This window comes from Myiozetetes cayanensis, unplaced genomic scaffold (assembly GCF_022539395.1).
Source record: "Myiozetetes cayanensis isolate MyiCay16 unplaced genomic scaffold, myiCay2020 scf22, whole genome shotgun sequence".
NCBI lineage: Eukaryota > Metazoa > Chordata > Aves > Passeriformes > Tyrannidae > Myiozetetes > Myiozetetes cayanensis.
Window position 1 is genome coordinate 6,141,992 of NW_026087434.1, and position 18,087 is coordinate 6,160,078.

Consider the following 18,087-nt stretch of genomic DNA (forward strand, 5'->3'; position numbering starts at 1 on the left):
GGGACCAAGCAGTCATTTATTGCAGTAATGGATTCCAGGCACATCTATCATACTGTTTCCTCACGGGAAGTCATTGATTCTTTTTTCTCCCCGTTTTGTGCCCAGTAATGAAAGTATTGATTAGGGAGGGTCAGCAGCAGTTTATAAAAGAACTGATGGTAAAGTCTTCCTGTGTTCGAGAAGGTGAGTTTGGGAGAGGACTATCACTTGGACTTCCTACAGGCAGGAAAGTCTGCACTGAAACAGGGATATAGTGTGTGCTGGTGGGTGCTGAGTGGTGCTGCTGTGGTTGTGTCAGCCTTATTTTGTGTGTGGAGGGTAGCTGAGGCCTGAGACCAGTGGAGATCCCAAAACAGAATCTAACTGAGTCTGTAGTACTAAGCTTAGTGTGTCTGCAGTTTCTGTCCTATTTCTGATATTTTGTTATAACCCTCAACCCCTTTTAATGGGAAATTGGAGAAGACTGGTAGGTCGTTTGTTGCTGTCTGCAGAACAGTGCAAGAGAGTCCTTAACTGTGAAGCCATCTTCAATCTTTCACAGAGCAGGAAAACAAGGGGGAAACTATATGGAATGATCTGACAATTTCTGTAATATCTCCATTTGTCTCTTTAGACAAACCAGGAAAAGTCCAGAGCATTGACTTAGTGCTGCTGTACAGAAGCAGGGAAGTTTTCTTGCTGCTTTCCTGATACAGCCCCTTTTTAGGAATGTTATGTGCTAAGTAGGCTCAGTATATTGAATAATTCATTTAAATGAAGGAAAATGGCTATCAATGTCTCCTAACATCCTGAGGTCCAGGGGCAGAATGATGGCAAAACATGAGAAAACTTTGGGGCACCTAAGCTGTAGAAATATGAGTCCCCATTCCTGCAGCAGTGCTGTCCTTGTTGGTAGTTGTCACAGCTGTGAGTGTGAGGTGAGGCTTGCACAGGTGAATTGATTTGCTCAAGCTGCACTAGGATTAAGCATCAGCTGGCATCACACAACTTGAAAGTATGGGCAGGTTCCTTGAGCTGTTTTCCTTCAATGTCAACTTCCTAAATGAAACAAATGTGAGGCTTTTTTTCTGTAACTCACCTGTCTCTGAACTAAAACGTCTTCCAATTTGTTTTTCCTTGCTGAAATTTATACAGACTTGTTTGGAAGAAGAGAATCCCGTGGTCTCATCAAGCATTTCTTTATCCCTGCAGATTTTAGCCCTCCACAGCAGTATCTTTTTGTGCCCCAGTAAGGCTGTTCTGTGCACCCAATTAATTTGTGCAAGAGTCTTTTAATCTGTTAGGTGAAGCCAGGGCAAGCTTTTTTAAAAAAAAAAAATTAAGAAAAAGAAAAACACCCAAAAAATCAGTAGGGGCATGAACAGCATATGTGGTGGTGGAAGGGTAAGAGGGCTGAGAAACAGAGTTTTAAAGCTTTGCAGAATTGTATCTTGGCTCAAGTTGCCAGTGGTAGGGAATCTTCCAAAGCAGCTCCATTTCAGCCCTGTGGAGTCTGAGCTCTGCAGGGCCAAGTCCCTAATGTGAAGGTCCTGCAGGTTTGCAAGCAGAGGGTCTGGAATCAGCAGAGACTAAAAGCATCTTCTCTCTGCATTTCACTGTTTGTCAGACTGTGCTCACACCGAGTCTGAGAGCATCAGCTGGATGTTTGCCTGTGGCTGTTCCAAGCTGACAGCTTCGTCTGGCAGGTGACTTATGTGAGACCTGTTGGTCTTGACTGCAGGATGGGCTTGAACTAGAGGGTTTAGTGTCAGTGCCAGGTATTGAAGGAAGCAGAGTGGAGCTCTGAGGCCCCTCATGCCCCATCAGATCCTGTGCCGTGGGGAGTTCCCTGAGCTTGGGTGGAGTTTGCTGCAGAAGGAAGTAAACTATGGGGGCAAATGGCGATTTTTAAGATCTTAAAAATTTTGTATATTTGAATTGTAGAGTACAAGAGTTTCTGTGCAGTGTCTGGATAACATTTCCTTTTTCTGCAGTGGGTGTCAATCTCTTCTATTTCTGCATAATTATCTACCTCTATGGAGATCTGGCAATCTACGCAGCAGCAGTACCAGTCTCTCTCATGCAGGTGACCTGGTAAGTGTGCTTATTGCTGAGGGGTTGGGTGCTAACGGGGAGGAGGGCAGGCTTTGGATGTGATGGGGTTATAAACCTCACTGGGATCAGCTCTACTTTCTGAAGAGTAAAGTGGAGAAATGACTCAAGTACAGCTCATCTCTTGTGGGTGGGAAGGTGAAGTTGTCTGTATTCCCCACCCGAGTGCCTGCTGCCTGCCTGCAAAGTAGCTGACCTGATTCCAGAGCCCTCAGGTGGGAAGCACTTCCAGCTCTAGCACTTGTAGACATGGCACTTGTTGCTCAAAAGTTTGATGGCAATACTCTGAAATATTCTAGCTTCTCTGTCTCTTTGGGTAAGGGCTGAGATGTGTGATACTTATTAAGTCAGCAACCAGAGAGTGGTGATGTTATATGGACTTAGCAGTGGACTGAGAGTGATGCCTTTATCACAGAAACAGATAATGAAAAAGATTGGTTTGATCAAATCTGGGCTGGGCTGGATTTGGACTTGTATCTTGGAAATGGAAAACCTCAGTGATCTCTATATGACCTAAACTCACCAGCTTGATGACAAAATGACCAATCTTGCAAATAAGTGCAGGCAATTCAAGAATTTTAAATGCCCAGTACTCGGTGATTTGCTCTGTTACACAGTCCAGAAAGCAGGAGGGAGGAACGGCCTCTGCTCATTCTTCCTTCTTGAATGCAGGAGAGGGGAAGACATCTGCTAGGAGTTAATTACTGTCTTTTGTTCTCCCTCCTTTCCCAGCAGTGTCACTGGCAACCATTCTTGCAGTGTTGGAGATGGCACAAAGTACAACGACACGGACAAGTGCTGGGGGCCAATTCGGCGGATTGATGCTTACAGGCTGTACCTGGTGAGTTTCTGGAACTGGGATGGCCACTGTTGCCACTTAAACTTTGCTTCTAGTGATAAAGATTTCTTTTTTTCCCTGGAGAGATAATGTTGAAGTTCAAGTGAACAACACAGTGTGAAGCTTTTGGTTCAATCTGGCCTTTTTGGCCAAATACCTCCTTCCTATTCTTGGTGACATGGCTATGTGTGAACTTCTTGGCCATCAGAATGATACTTAATGTTTTGAGTTTGAGTTCTGTCCATCTTGTTGTGTAGTTTTATATTGCTTAAGCAGGTGAGATGTTCTTGCCAAAGGCTGGGTTTTTCTTCATTGGGTTTTTCAGTGGCTGGCTAAGTAATATTCACTTGGGGGTAATTGTTGTCAAGATATTGAAGTATATTAAGCTCACTCGACTGCTTTAGAATATAAAATATCCTGAGTTGGAAGGGACCCACAAGGATCATTGAGTCCATTCTTCATGTGAATAAAATTGTTAATGCTGCAGGAGAATCTGCTGTTTGAAAGATGATGGAAACAGCCAGCCTAGACAACATCCAGTGCTGTATGCTGCTTTAGTAATAGCTTTGTCTAGTTCAGGATTGTCTATTGCATCTATTACTGTGCTGGGGTTCTGCTCTGCAACCAGGGTTTTTCCCAAAGGATGATGAATGTGGCATTTCTAGAACTTGGGGAGTGTTGAGTGCTCCTACCTGGAGACATGTTGGTAGGGCAAAAGGAGAAGAGAGAGCGATGTTAGTACTGGATAGTGTGGCTTCTGTTAAGGGTCTTGGTGAGAATTGCAGGAAAAAGGAGTGAGGCTGGCTGTGTGTGCACAGAGAAATCCAGAGGTAAAGGCTATTTGAGGCAATTTTGCAGTTAGTACATTTTGGACGTGCAGTGGATCACATCCCTGAGTACACTTGTTCCAGCGTTATTGCAGAAATAAGAGCTGGGCCTGAGAAATATTAGTGAATGTCGAAGTCTACTTAATTATTTAAGAGAAATATTATTGCTTTATTAAATTGTGTCTTGGTCTGTTTCTTTAAAACTTCCAGAAGATTGAAGATTTCCTTCCTGAATTTCAATAACTCTCCCTGACCCAGCAGAAGGAGCTAGTCAGAAAAGGCAGACATGCATTAATTACTGCCTGCATCTCTCGGATATTATGTCTATAATTCATGAAGATAATTGTTGTTAGGACTTGCAAAATTAAAAAAATTAAGACTGTGTAAGCATTAGACTTGCAGTCTGTGTACATAACTCTCAGAGGAGCTTTTCCCTCTGCTTGTCTTGTGGATTTGGAGAATAAATATCTGCAAAGTCTTCGCTAGTGGTTAATCCTTTCCTGCTCAGTGACTGGGATGGGGTTTCAGTGCTTTTCTCTGCTGCCCCTTAGAAGGAGGGAGGGATTGTTTGGGGGAGAACAGACCAGTCTGTGGTGGGTTACTGCTGGGGGGCAATTCTCACCATCACTATTTTCAGGGGTCTGCTGGGTATCAGCATGACCTCCAAGTGCCTTTCTATTAAGGTCTCTAATGCTTCTTACTGGGTCAGTATGGGAGTAAACTGGGACTTGTTCTACCTCCAGTTCTGCTAGTCCCACTCCCTGCTTGACCTGTGTGGTTTCATTCTCCAGAAAACAGAGATGATGGTGACTTCTGTAGGGAGAGGTAAGAGATGTAATCATTTATAAAACATTCAGACCACAGTGCTGACCACGTCCTCGAGTTTGGGCTGCCTCTCAGGTGGCTGTGATGGGTCATATTTTTCCCTCTCTCTGGGTTAATGTTTTCCCCACTGTCCTGTTTGCAATGTGGACAACTAGTGACCAGTTGAGCTCTTGAACTTCCTGAGAGAAACCTGGGAATGGGAGGGCAGGAGGAGGAAGTCACTTGACTTCAAGTAAAAAATTCAGTAGTAAACCATTGTAATTATCTCTACACATTTTGTCCAAGCTTTGTCATGTGTAGAAGTAGAGTTTTGACCATGCGAGAAAAGCTGAAACCTGCTTGTCTGAAGAGGAAAAGGCAACGTGACAATGAGGAGGGATGAGATGCATCAAGAGCACAGCTTGGTCCCAGGGGATCATACCCACAGAGAACTTGCTCTGTTGTCTTAACTTTCTTTGTTGAATTCTTGCTTGATGGAATAATTCGGGTTCCACGTTTCAGTGGACAAACAAGGTCTCTTTTTGCAGACTAAGTTCCCCTGTGGCAAGGGGACAGATGGACACTGTGATCCCAAAAGAAAACAGCTGAGTTTTTGGATCAGCCCTTTTGTCCTAGATGTCTGCCTCTAGTTTTCTTACCTCATCCTAATACTGTATTTAGGTTTAAATGACTTTTAGGAGAAAGATGGGTGGATGTAACTGGAACCTCTTGCCCGTTCCAGTGAAGCAGTTCTCTGGATATGTAGTATTATATTTCATACTCTGTGCATGACCCCACAGAAAACCTATTTTGGACTACCAGGAGAAATAATCTATTTGAGGTTTTCTGGGCAAATGGTGCCAATGGGAGCTGCCTTGTGCCAAGTCCCACCAGTCTGCCAAAGACCTGTGCTGCCTTCCTCCTGTCGACTCTTTCTCTCCCAACACCGTGTCTTCTTTTCAACAGAAATAATTTCAAACATTTACTCTTCAAGCTGGGGATGGAGAGAGGAATAATGACTGACGTAAAAATCCTTTTTCACGCCTTATTGTCCAAAAAGGCCTCTGGAAGCTGTCTCTGCACTGATTACTGTGAATGGAAGCTGAAAACTATGTACATAATGAGGCTATTTAGACAGATTAAATTCTTCTCTTGAGACTTCCTTGTCTGTGCAGCATCTTTATTGCTGTTCCAGGATTTCACACCTAAGTGTGACTGCAGAGTCTTCAGAGACCACTAGGCCCCTATTAACCTTTGTCTGAACAAATGGCTGTCTCGCTTCTTGTTTATAAATTGCTTTGGAAAATAAAGCCTTGCAAAACAAATAAGTGAAGGCAAGTGCAGGAAATATGTAAATAGATTTCTCCTGTCCCATCACTTGCTGCTAGTATTTGCCTCCTTTCTGGGAGGTTTAAAGGGTGAGCCTTCCCATGCTATTCCATGCCTGTGAGAGCAAGACCCCACAGGCCAAATGGGCTGGAAGGAAGGTGTGTGTTGGGCAGCCCAGCGACCTTGTTGAAGGCAAGCACTGATCACAGTTAGAGCAGATCGATGGCTTTCTATCTTTGCTTCAGATCCATCACCACCCTGTCATGTCCTCGACAGCTGGAGTGACTCCCAAGTCCCTTGGCTGTCTCTGGCAATGCTGAGGACGGGGTCGTGTTCTCTCCCTGCTGAATTCACACTTCAGTGCAGTCACTTTATCATGCTCTCTGTAAGGTCCACGGGGCCTCTGCTGTGGAACCTGTGGGGCAGGGGCAGTGGATTTCAGTTTCAGATCTTTGGTCATAATGCTTCCTTGTCTGTCTGTTCCAGTGATGTAGAAACGTGACATGATAGCCTCTGTTTCTAGAAAGCAGATACTGAAATAAATAAGAGATTAAATCCTGGGGATCAGCAGCCATTCGGAGTGTCTGATCCAAACTGCTTTCATGACCTGGCAAATGACGCTTCTCTTCTGCACCAGGGCAGCTGTTGAAGTTAAAACCTCTACTCCCTTCTCTTCAGCCCTCCTCTCCTGGCAATCTGGGACATGGTGCCTCCCCATGATGGAAAGGAAATGGCTTAAATTCTCAAGGGGAGCCGTATGCCTTTGAGGAGAGGCACTGGCACAGGTACTCCTGGTAGCCTGGCTCGGTAGCGCGTCAGAGCTCCCAGGTGCATCTGTTCTGTCTGAGTCTCTGTTGGTTTTTTTAGCTGATTGGGAAAGGGACGCGGCATCCGCTTGTGCCGGTTCACAGATGCTGCAGTATCGCAGGCAGCCCAGCGGGTGCAGGCCGGGCGAGGATGGGAGCGCAGATGGTTTAATGGAGATTATCCCAGTTGGAAACGTGCTTGTGCAGTGAATAAAATGAGCGGGCTCGCAGGCGCTCACCGTCCCTCTTCAGGAGGGGACAATGTCACCCCGGCCCGACGCTCTGATCAGTGACCAGAGTGGGGCTGGGCTGCAGCTGCGGGAGGCTGTGCAGGGGGGTGAGGAGGAGGTAGTCTGAGGACACACGTACAATTGCTCGGTGCCAGCAGAACTTAATCGGCAAATGCGAGGGCTGTGCTGATAAGTGTTGATGTAGATCCCGTCCAGGCGCGGTGCTGCCTTCCCGGCCCGCTCCGGCTCTGGGCTGGAGCGCCACGCTTTGTGCCGCTGGTGTACGTGCTCTGCTTCCCTCCTCAGTGTTTCTCCTTCCCAGCTGTGCCTTCACACTGCTCTGGGTAAAGGTAGCCCTGATTTTCGTTGTCAAAACAGATCTTTCCAGATGTGTTTACCTGCACTAGGGCAGCTTTACTGGCTTGTTCAGCGCGCGGTGCTTTTGTGGCCTGTCTGTGGTTGCCTTCTGGCCTCGGTTGCTTTTTTTTTCGGGGGTTTTTTTTTTTTTGCTTTGTATTTTGCCTCCCAGCAGTGCTATGAGAGGAGCCCTCATGGCAGTACTTGAACATCCATGCTTGATCTAAGCTGTCTCTTGCCAACTGGGAGCTGGAGCAACAGAGCTGGAGCTGTGCTGCGAGCAGAGTGCTGCTTCCAAGGGCACCTGGGTTTGCGCCGCCGCTCCCTTTGCAGCAAGTGCTGTTTCTCTGCCCTGCCTTCCTCAGCTGTGCCCTGCAGCAGCATCCGGTAATAAATGGGTCACAGCTGCTATCTCCTGGATATTCATTCTTACAGGTCTCAGTGTCTAGAGACCTTGAGAACCAGTGGTGAGGAAGGAAGCTGCCTCACTGGCTGGAGCTGGAGCAGGGAGGGCTGAGTTTGTAGCACTTTAGTGAAAAAGGCCTGGGTCGTTTGTCCTGGGCTGCCAGAGTGAGCCAGTAAAAAGAAAGAAAAGCTGATGGAAGTTTATCCTGATGGTGTGAAGCCATCACCTTGTTTAAATAAATTGCTTAAACTGTAGCATTGTTGTGTTCTAGGTTACCTCAGCTTGCAGTAAGGATGCATCAGGACTGGGGCACTATTAGCATGTCACCCTGCATATCCTATAAGAAGTTATTCATGGTAAGACCTTCTTGCCAAAAATACTGCGTTATATTCCTTACCACAAATGCTTTGATGTGGTTTATTATGATACTGATATAGAAATAGAAACAAATGTGCAAAAAAGGCAGCTGTTACTTATGCAAGTTCTGAAAGCCTTCAAAATAGGGAAAAGCTTCTCAAGGATCCAGAATATTGTGCCATTACTGTGTACACAGGCACCTGAGTTTTGAGCCGTTGCTCTGGCAGGAGAGGAATTAGAACTGCATTAAGCATAAATTTCAGTAGCCCTAACTGTTACAGGTGCCTCTGAAATACAGCTTTGCTTGGCTAAAAGCCCAGTCTCAGGGGCTGATTGGAGTCTTCTAATGCCTCTCATCTAGTCAGCTTCCAAAAAGTAAGGTCAGTTAAGTTGTTGCTTTGGTCTGAAGTGGTTGAAGAAGTACAAGAGCCAAGTTCAGCTAAAATAAATGGTGTTTGGATGCGGGATGGGAAGGCAAGTCTCAGCTCTTTTTATTGTGCAACTAATAGGTTGAAATTGGCACACAGCCTTGTTAATATGGCATAAATCCTGCCTCCTTCATCCTGGTCCATTCTTCCATGGGCTCATCAATAAATTCTTTTGACTGCTCGCTCATCATATGCCTGTGACAGATGAACTGGCTCTTCTGGAGGTTCCCACAACCCTTGTGTTTCCTAATGCAAAGGGAACTTCAGATAATAACTGGCCCTGTGAATAACAGGTTCATCCTGAGCTGGCAGGAGGAGAGGCAGACAAGTGTGGTGTTGTGGGAATGAAATATAAACTTGTTGTACTAGTGACCTAAGAGCTGGAGTTCAGCTTCTGATGTGTGATTTTTCTTGCTTCCTTGTAAATGATGGCATTTTGAGTAAAAGAAACATCAGCCAGAAGGCAAAGCTCCCTGCTGCTAGGGCTGGGTGGGAGAGTCAGCCTTTGGTACCAGAGTGAAGCAGCTGCAAGACCACGGATTGAAGCAACTAGCATTAATTGATTAGCTTGTCTCTTTTCACTGGAAAATCAATATTGCAGGGGACTGGAATCTGTTTTCTGTACAGAGCTGTCTGTTCACTTCATAATGAGAAGTGGGTTTTTCCTAAGTGGAGCTTAGGTTGTGCTGTCACTTGGATGCTGAGCTTTTCCAAAGGCCCAGTCCTGTTCCTCTCCTGCCACACCTCCAGCAGGCTGGCAAGGGCTGTCTGGAAGGGAGGGGTGCTGTGCTGATGCTTATAAGCCGAGCCAGGTGTGCTGCAGGGGCTACCAGCCCTTAAGAGAAGCAAGGTGGCTGATGTGATGGGCAGAGGCCGCTGGTGAGCCCAGACACATTTCTCTGTTTGCTTTTGGGCACTTCCTGCAGGTGGGAACTCACCAGTGGCGGTACTGGGCTCAAACCACAGCCCCTCTTCCCAGCACAGCCACCCTGGCAAGGCTGAGAGGCCACGCTGCTGCTTTCCCTGAATAAAGCTGTCCTTTGGAGTCAGCTCACTTGGACAGCGAGGCACCAAAGCTGACACTGTTCTCTCCTGATACTGGAGACCAATCTTTCCCAAATAGGGCAGGTGTCAGAACCGATATCTGTGATCACCCGCTCCCTACACCAAGTTGTAACGGTTTGAAAAGGGCCTTTTAAAATTCCTTTCTTGGACTAGACTGTTCCAGCAGACTCACAAATCTTTCATTTTCAGAACACTTGTAGAAAATAAGTAATAAATATCCCCTGTGCAGTGTTATTTTGTGCAGTGGTAGAGACAGCATCCTAGAAGCCAGAGTTGGAGAAGACCTGTTAAGTCAGCTTAAACGCTCCCCTGGGAAATGCAATATAAGCCTTTTTCTCAACAGCATATTTTCCAGTATTTTGTTCGGTACTTTAACACCAGCTTTGTTTTTAAACAGAGGTCTGACCTTGCTGCCTGCCTGATTCACATCAGCGTTTTTGAGTAAGACAGCAGTCTTGATCTCTCATCCCCTGAAATGATCATTTAATTCCTTAATATACAGGTAGAAAGCACCAGGGCTGGAGAACTGTGCAGTTATGCCTCTTCAAACATTACCAGAGGCTGGGGAGGAAAGAGCTCTGGACAGACTGGTATCTCTTTATACTCCTAAAAAAGTCTGCAACTTCTTAATATCATCCTAAATTGCGCTTTATGTCTGGGTGAGATCACTGACGCTCTTGTCCAAAAATGTGGATTTTTGGACTACATCAGCAAATCCCACACGTGGCTCATGCTTCTGTAAGCAGGACTATAAATACAAATAATGCAGCTGGGATTTATCTTGTAAGTTGAAGTGGGTATAATGCTCTGGGGCAGAGCTGATCTCCGAAGCCTGTTGCACCAGTTTGGGGTGCACTGTACAGGGAAGGTGGAGGAGGAGGCTGGGAGCAACAGACACCCCACTAGCCCTGGGCACCAAAGCTTTATCTCTTCTTTTGTGCTGCTGCTAAGCAGTTACAAAGTGCAGGATGTTTCCTTCCCTTCAGGCAACTCCTGCCTGACACAGTGATCGGGTTAATGCTGTCCCTGAAGCTGAATCCTCCAGGCAGCTGGAGAATCCTGTGAAACTCAACTGAGAAGTTTGTAGGGGAAAAAGTAAAGAGCTGAAAATAACGGCCTCGTTGTGGGGGCACTGCTGGTGTTGTGGCAGACAAGGGGTTAGTGGCTTTCAGGAACGTTCATCCTTGCAGAACCCAAGTACCTCCTACCCCTGGCAGCTTGTAGCTTGATATGTTTGCAGGGCCCTCTGTGCATCTGTGTCATGCTGGTCCACATCTCCCTCACTTAGTGCTGTCTATCCCAGGGGCTTCTGTAGTCAATATAAATATTGTTGTAGTTGCCAGTGCCCTGCCAGGAGAGGCTACAAATATGCAGGAATTTGGGGAAGTATCCGCGTATAAAGATGATGCCCTCGCACTTTGTTGGAGGGAACTCATTAATCTCTCCTATGCTGCTAATAAACTGGGCAGGCAAGGGACAGCTCCTCAAGGTCACCCAGTGTCAGGAAGGAGGAAAGCTCCACTTTCCTACCCTGTGGGAGATCAAAGCAAGCTGGTGGTGGGGGTACAGCCAAACTTGGCTCTGCAGCTCCTCTGCTGTCCTTCCAAGTATCACAACCCAACCATTCAGCTCTCCTGCATCCATCCACTTTGCTGCTTCCCTCCTGCTTGTTCAGATGCAATTAGGAGATGCAGAATAAGGGGGAGCCAGGGGTCAAGGAGGCGGTAAAGTGATTACAAGATGCTGCAAACGGCTGTGCCATAAATACTCCAATGATGAAAAATTAGATGCCAGTCACCTCGGGGTTATTGCTGGCCTCTATCTTTCTCTTGTTGTGAAAAATGATAATGGAAGTGTATTTACCCCAGAGAGTGCAAGCTTGCCGCTGGCTGTGGTCCTGCACACCCCAGGTGTGCCAGGGAATGCAATCTTTGCACAGAATGACTTTCTGAAAACACTTTGTGCCTGAATTCCTTCAATTTAAGTGGAGGAAGAACTCAGTATTCCAGAGCGTTCTTTCCAAAGTGGAAAGTTTCTGGTGCTCAAGAGATGGGCCAGCTCCAGAAACAGGCTGTGGACCTGAGTGAGGGTGGGGAAGGGAGAGGAGAGCAGCACCCTCAGGTACTGCCTTGCTGTCTGTGTGCTGCTTCTGCCTTGGCCTCCCAGAGCTGCACATAGAGGCTGCTCAGTTACTTGCCTGTCCTTGGTGTGTTGGATGCCCAGCAAGGTCAGAACTTGTCAGGAGCTGGGACAAATACACTTCTTTGCTGGCTGAGCAGTCAAAATCAAAACCTGGTGGTGGGCTAGAGCCTTTGAAAATCTATAGATAATATTCAGATCCGCTGAAGTCGGTAGCTTTGGGGATACAAGTGCTTCTTTCCATCTCTTGCAGAAGGTCTTCCGTTTTGGAAGGGCCTCTGGGATCACTGTGGCACTGGAACCATGAGAGGCAGCATCCAGCTTAAAGGGTACCGTAGGTGTGAGTGGGTGAAAAGTCACTCGCTTCGCTAGCAAAAGCCAGCCTGGCAGCAGCTGAGGTCTTAGTTCCTGGAGGATGCCTCCTCCCTGCCTGAAGGAACTGGGGAAAAAGGTGGGGGAAGGTTCCTCAGTGCCAGGAATACGCCTCCTGTGAGTTATGACTATAAACCTCTGCCAGGTGTCCCGAGAGCGGCACGTTAATTACCGGAGCTGCTGTGGCAGCAGATGCCTGCTGTACCCAAAGCGTTACTGCCCTTGTTTCTTTATCTATAAATATTCCTTGTGGGATGTCTGGCAGCTGCATCCTCCCTCCATTGTGACTTCCTGACTCTACAGGGGATCTGGAGGTTAAAATTCCTCTTGCCTCCCAACTTCTTTGAGCAATCCTTGTTCTGTAGCTGGTTTATCTCTTTTCAACCAACTTTGAGCTTCATAACAGCTTGTCTGCTGATAACTTGCTGCCTATCAGCACAGCCCCTGCTGCAGCCCTGCCTCCAGCCTTGAGAGACTGTGGATTTTCAGCTTTTTTTTTCCCATCTCTCTAAAAAGCTCCTTCCTGAACAATCAGACTCTTTTCATGTATTTATATTTGTACTGTCCACTGCGAGGGGTAAAGCTTTACCAAGGAAAGCTTGGATCGCCGCCCTCACTGATGGGCCATCTGGCTCTCTAGCTCGAGATATGAGCTCATGCAGGACAGAAACATGGCCTTGTCACCCCAGTGAAGGGGAGGAGAGATGGCAGAGGGGACACAGTGTTCGAGACCCTTTTCCCTTGAGATGTTTTCTCTGAAAAGTACTGAGGCTGTGGCAGGAGTGACTGGAGCCTGCCGTGGAGTAGCACAACTTGAAGTGGGTGCAGAGGAGCTACCAGAGGCTGCAGGTGTGTGTTGGAGCTGCAGTGTGATGAAGCTGTTTTCTCTATCTAGGAGTCCCAAACAGGTGTGGAGAAAGCACCTTGCATTTATTATTTCTCTCCAAAGTCAGCCCTAAACATTCGGTTGAGGATGTGAGCAGACACCAATTCCTAAGAAATAACTGAAGACGATAGGTTTGCTTCAGCCTTCTAACCAGGGATAAAACCTCTGACCTGTGTCCATGCTGGTAAATCAAGTTTTGCTTTTTGGGCTTTTTTTTTTTTTTTCTTCCTAGATGTAACACACTCTAGTGGAAAGCACCTGAGGTGGGAACAGAGCATCCTGGTTCTCCTGACATCTCGTTTGTTCTCTGTTCTTGCGCAGTCTGGTTTTGTTGGATTGTTTCGTCTGTCCCTTCCAGTGCTCATCTGAGTTGTGAAACAGCTCTGAGCTCGGGGACGTCTTGCAGAAGCAGAGCGGGTGTCAGAGTTGCCACTTCTGACAGCATGTAAGAAATGTCTGCTTTTTCCTGCCACGCTCAAGGAGACTTTCCCTGAGCCCTGAATCAAACAAAGCTTCCTCTGGGAAGTGCTCGTTCAGTCTGTCGGTGTCATGCTTTGCTGTGGGAATGCTGTGTACCCACAGGCCTGGATCAAGCACCCAGACCCTCAGCTTTCCTGCCAAGGTGTCAAAGTCTTCCAAGGAGAGTGATCCATTTTGTTAAACCAGGGACTTTCTCATCAGTTGTCAGCTTGCCCCCCGTCAGTGGGGTTATTGCTGTGCTCTGTCTTGCGGGACAGAGGTACTATTGCTCAGCAGCTGTGAAATCTAAACATCAGTATCTGCAGAGATGGAGTTGGTACCATCCTAAAATGAAGCTTGTCTGACATGTCATCACTTCTATCAAGGGGGGAAGCAAGAACTCCAAGGAATGATTTGGTTTGGGGTGGGTTCTGTTTCTGAATGAGGGTGTGGAAGGCTGAGAGGAGGAAAAGAGGAAAAGGCAGGGTGGCTGGGGCCCAAAGGGAGACAGATATTTAAAGGAGTGAGCACTACAACATCTCTTTTACCTCTTATCTTCACATTAAAACTGAGGGATCATTGCCCCATTATCTGGAACTTATTAACTTCTCATTGGTATGACAGCCCTGTGCTGCATAAATGCATTTATTCAAAACCTGTCAAATTTTATGCTCTGCTCCTGGTGCATTTGCTGCATTTAACAAGATTAATCTTCACAGTCTCACTTTGCTCAGGTAAATATCCTGCTTCTACCCAACCTGTCTGAACGTTTCCAGGTTCTGAATCAAGAAGAAGCAATAGCTACTGTTTTTAATTCGCTACTTGGCAAGCACCAAAGACAGATGCAATTCTTACAGATGACTTTGTGGAGCATAAAAACAAGCAAGTTCTGATGACAGTTACGAATGAGGCTGGCTTTTGAGATGGTCCTCTTGCAAATGTATGCAGGCACTAGCCATAATGCTGTAACTACTGCATCTAATACATGAATCAGCCACGTTTGGGATGCTAATTGTGCTTCCTGAGCTGTATTGGCTGCCTCTGTAAAAGCCACATGCTGGGAAGCAGATGAAAGCTATTGAATTGTACTGGTTCAGAGTGATGGATGGACCCTTCAGGTCAATAAAGAACCTGTTTGGTCAAACAGCCCTCTGACTGGCTTGAAGCATGTTTGTATGGTCTGAAAGACTCTTGGCATTAGCTGGCCATCACTTAGTGGTTGAGAGCTCTCTTGGTGGTCCTCTTGGCTGAAACTAAGCTGATAAAAACCAGCCAGATGTCCTATTAACGCTTGATCTTACTCTTGCTTTTTTAAGATAAGCCAATAAACAAGGTTACATAACCAAGTTTTATCATAAGAGCTTTAATAAAATATACTTTTAGAAATATATAAAAATATATAAAAATATATTCCAGGCAATGGTAAGCCCTAGCTAGTTCCCCCTGTGGCAAGAAGACTCGAGTTGACCAGCCTGCTTTTTCATTTTGAAATACTGGGAGCTGACAGGTGCAGAGAGAGGCTTGGAAAGTGGTGTCAGCTGAGTTGCGGGCTCAGAGAACCTCCCAAACCTTGGTGCCTGTACTGCTGTGGCTTGGCTCGGTGGGAGGAATGGATTTGAAGACCCTCCCAGGGGTTGAAGAAGCTGGTGTGCTGCTTGTGGCTCCTACTAACCTGTGGGGAAGAGTGTAATCCAGGGTGACAAGCTGCTGTTCTTTCTTCTACCCTCACTGGCTTCTCATTTACTGACTGAAAATGTCAGTAAAAGCAAGAAAAACAGTGGTTTTTCAGTCACTAGCATGCTGGATCTTCATGCTGTTTTTCAGCATAAGAAAGGAAAGAAAAATAAAGGATTTTACATTTATTTGCTATGTGTGGGTTCCACATACTCTCCACTATGAGCCTGGGGACTTTTCTGGCCTTTCCTGTTTAATGGAGGAGTTTGGACAGAAATCAGGGAATCACTCTTAATAGGCAGCCCTGTGCAAAAGCACTGTAAACGTTTCCCTCTGCCATCCTGTGAATATAAACAGTATTTAATAGATCCAATTCTCCTCCTTAGCCCAGGGAAGCATTCCCTTACCTTCTTTGAGTTTAGCAATGAATCAGCCACATGTGCCTGCTTGTTTCTAATAGGAAACTACTTCACTAGTAGAAAAATCTTTAATCACAGTAGACTATGCTCATTCTACCTTGGGTTAATTTGCTGAATCTTAGGAAGAGAATGATAAACTCCTAGAAAATATCATGGCTGGCTCAAGAGGTGAACTGGAAAACTTGGGGAGCTTTTTGATGTGTCGGGGCTCTGCATATTTGATTTCTGGCAGGCATGACTGGTGCAGGTTTCTGTGTAGGTTTGAATTACATGTGTAGTGAAGCACCTTGTAAATTATTTTCCTCTGGGAGAGACCTGAGCTTGGGAAACATCGGGTGGAAAGTTTGGGTATGTGTGTGAGGTGCGTATTTGGGGTTACTTTTTCCTTAGGGAGAAGTTATGAAACTAATTAACTTAATGGGTCATAAGAGCATTGAGGTGTCTGGCACAGCGAGGTAGAGAAAGTAGACATCCTCCTGCTAAGCATTGTGGTCTCTTCTCATGCTTTTGGGGATGTTTTTAATAGGGTTCCTGGCCTTGGGACTCTTCTGAGGGTTGATGATGAGATTAGCTCTAATCCAGGGACTAAGTCCTTGCTCCTTGTGTCCTGGCTGTTGGTGAGGAGCTGACCCCTTTGTCCTGCCCTGTGCTCAATCCAGTGGAGCTGTGCACCACTGCACTTCAAAATTATGTTAATCTGGCTGTTTACTGCCCTATTCTGCCCAGCCTTTCCCCTCCCAAGCAGTCCAGTGTGTGCTGTGGCTTCCCTTCATAAAAGTGGTTGGCAGAAATCCCTACAAAGCAGGGCACCCTCATCTCATTGCAGGCCTTAGCGTTGTTTGTATCGATCCATGGATATCCATCTTGGATCACTAATGGGCATCAAGTGGAAAAGGTAATAAATTTTTATTGCACTAGAATTAATCTCTCACTTGGTTCCTTTGGACCAGCTCCAGGATCTTGTTAAGAGCAGAAGATACTGATCATGCTAAAGGATGGGAGGGGAATCCGACCATTCAAGCACAATGACCTGGGTCTGTTCCCTGAGAGCTGAGCAGTAAAGCCCAGAGAGGAGCAGAGTTGAAAGCTTTGCTCAATGGATTTAATTGTTTAGAGTGCTGGAGAATCCCTGCAGAAAGTGGAGAGTAAATCAGAAGAATTCTTCCTGCTTCTTTAGCAGATGTTGGGGAGTATGTAAGAGATACAGGTTCTCCCAGCACCTGATGATGCTTTTGGTGCTTTTCAGTCCCAAATCTACCTTAACACGGCTCTTTCCTTGGTGTGTGAGGCAAATCTGGGTTTCACACACAGCTGTGTGCTCGGTGATTTTGTGTCAATCCTTGCTATGGTTTGAGGGGCTGTTTTGCCAATTGGTTCTGGTGCATCCTCATTTGCAGCAGACACCTGTTCCTTAATTATCACCATCCTTCGTCCGTCTCTTTGTGTTTCAGCGCCTTCTGACGCAGGAGCTATTAACGTGATTTGAAGGGAGGCTGTGTTGAGCAGCGTCTGTTTTGGGGAAGACGAGGTTGAAAAAGATTAGTCACAAACTCAAGAATAATTTTCAGTAAGAGAGTTGGTGTCTATGGTTTTCTCTGGGTCGTTGCCCTACATTGCTCTTTAGTCTAAAGTTTATTTAGTCCTTTGGGGTTTGTGCACTGTCCTAGGACAGAGTGGCAGTCTGTAGAGAGCAGAAGAGTAGGGTTAAGCTCCTGATTAGAAGAAAGGAACAAGAGGGAGAAGATTAAAAAGAAGGGGAAAAGAAAAAGAGGCTTCTAACTGGCTGGTTGGCTTCTGTGTTAAAAATGGAAGTGTCATAACTGTTAATGCTGGTTTAGATTTTAGTCTTGCCAGTTATGCCTGTGGTGGTGTATTCGGTGTGATTTCAGTGTTTTTCAACAACCATCAGTTGCTTCACAAATCTGAATTCTGTGCATGCTTCCTGTCCTTTTTTTTTTCCAAGTAGAAAAAAAAAAAACTTGGTGTAAGTGATGGCCTCAGATCAGGATATGTCTTCACCGAGTGACGAGTCAAATCGAGGGTTCTCTCCCCTGGTCCCCTTCTGGGTTTACTTTGGTCGTCTGAGAATACTTGTGATGCGAGGCATTTCCAATTTGCCTTGCAGATGTTCTGAAACTGTCTCAAAAAAGGTTTCTTGGGGTTGTACTGGTCTTAAAATAGCTTGGATTCTGTTCTGTCCCTGACTCTGTTGGGGTCGACAGAGACCTTGAGGCTCGTCATCCTGCCCCTTTGAGTCCCAGTTCTTCACTTCTGGTGACACCTTTTCTCAAACTGCTTTAAGAAGTCACGGAAAAGAGCAATGTGTAAATATTAATGTTGAATATTTGTCTTTAAAAGTCCCTTTGGGATGCTCTACTAACCTGGTCTGTGTGTGTTGTGGCTTTCTAAACACTGCCTGCTTACAGCGTTTGGAGCTGTTAGTGTATCACTGGCTGGTGCTATCCCATGGATGACAGGCAGGGCTCTCTTCTGTAACACCCATTTTGTCTCCCTGTCACAAGCAGCTTCTCTCAGTCTACATTCAGACCACAACCAAAGCCTGTTTCTTCCTGCAGCAAAGCCTTTTCTCTTCTCTTTGG

The 18,087-nt window shown here is 46.1% G+C and overlaps 1 protein-coding gene across 1 annotated transcript in view; it reads left to right on the top strand.

Annotated features, from left to right (window-relative positions):
- Positions 1-18,087, top strand: part of TMEM104 (transmembrane protein 104) — a 43,745-nt gene that overhangs the window by 9,002 nt on the left and 16,656 nt on the right. The window contains 2 exon segments of the mRNA XM_050319101.1: positions 1,974-2,073; positions 2,824-2,932. Coding sequence (XP_050175058.1) covers positions 1,974-2,073; positions 2,824-2,932 — 209 coding nt within the window.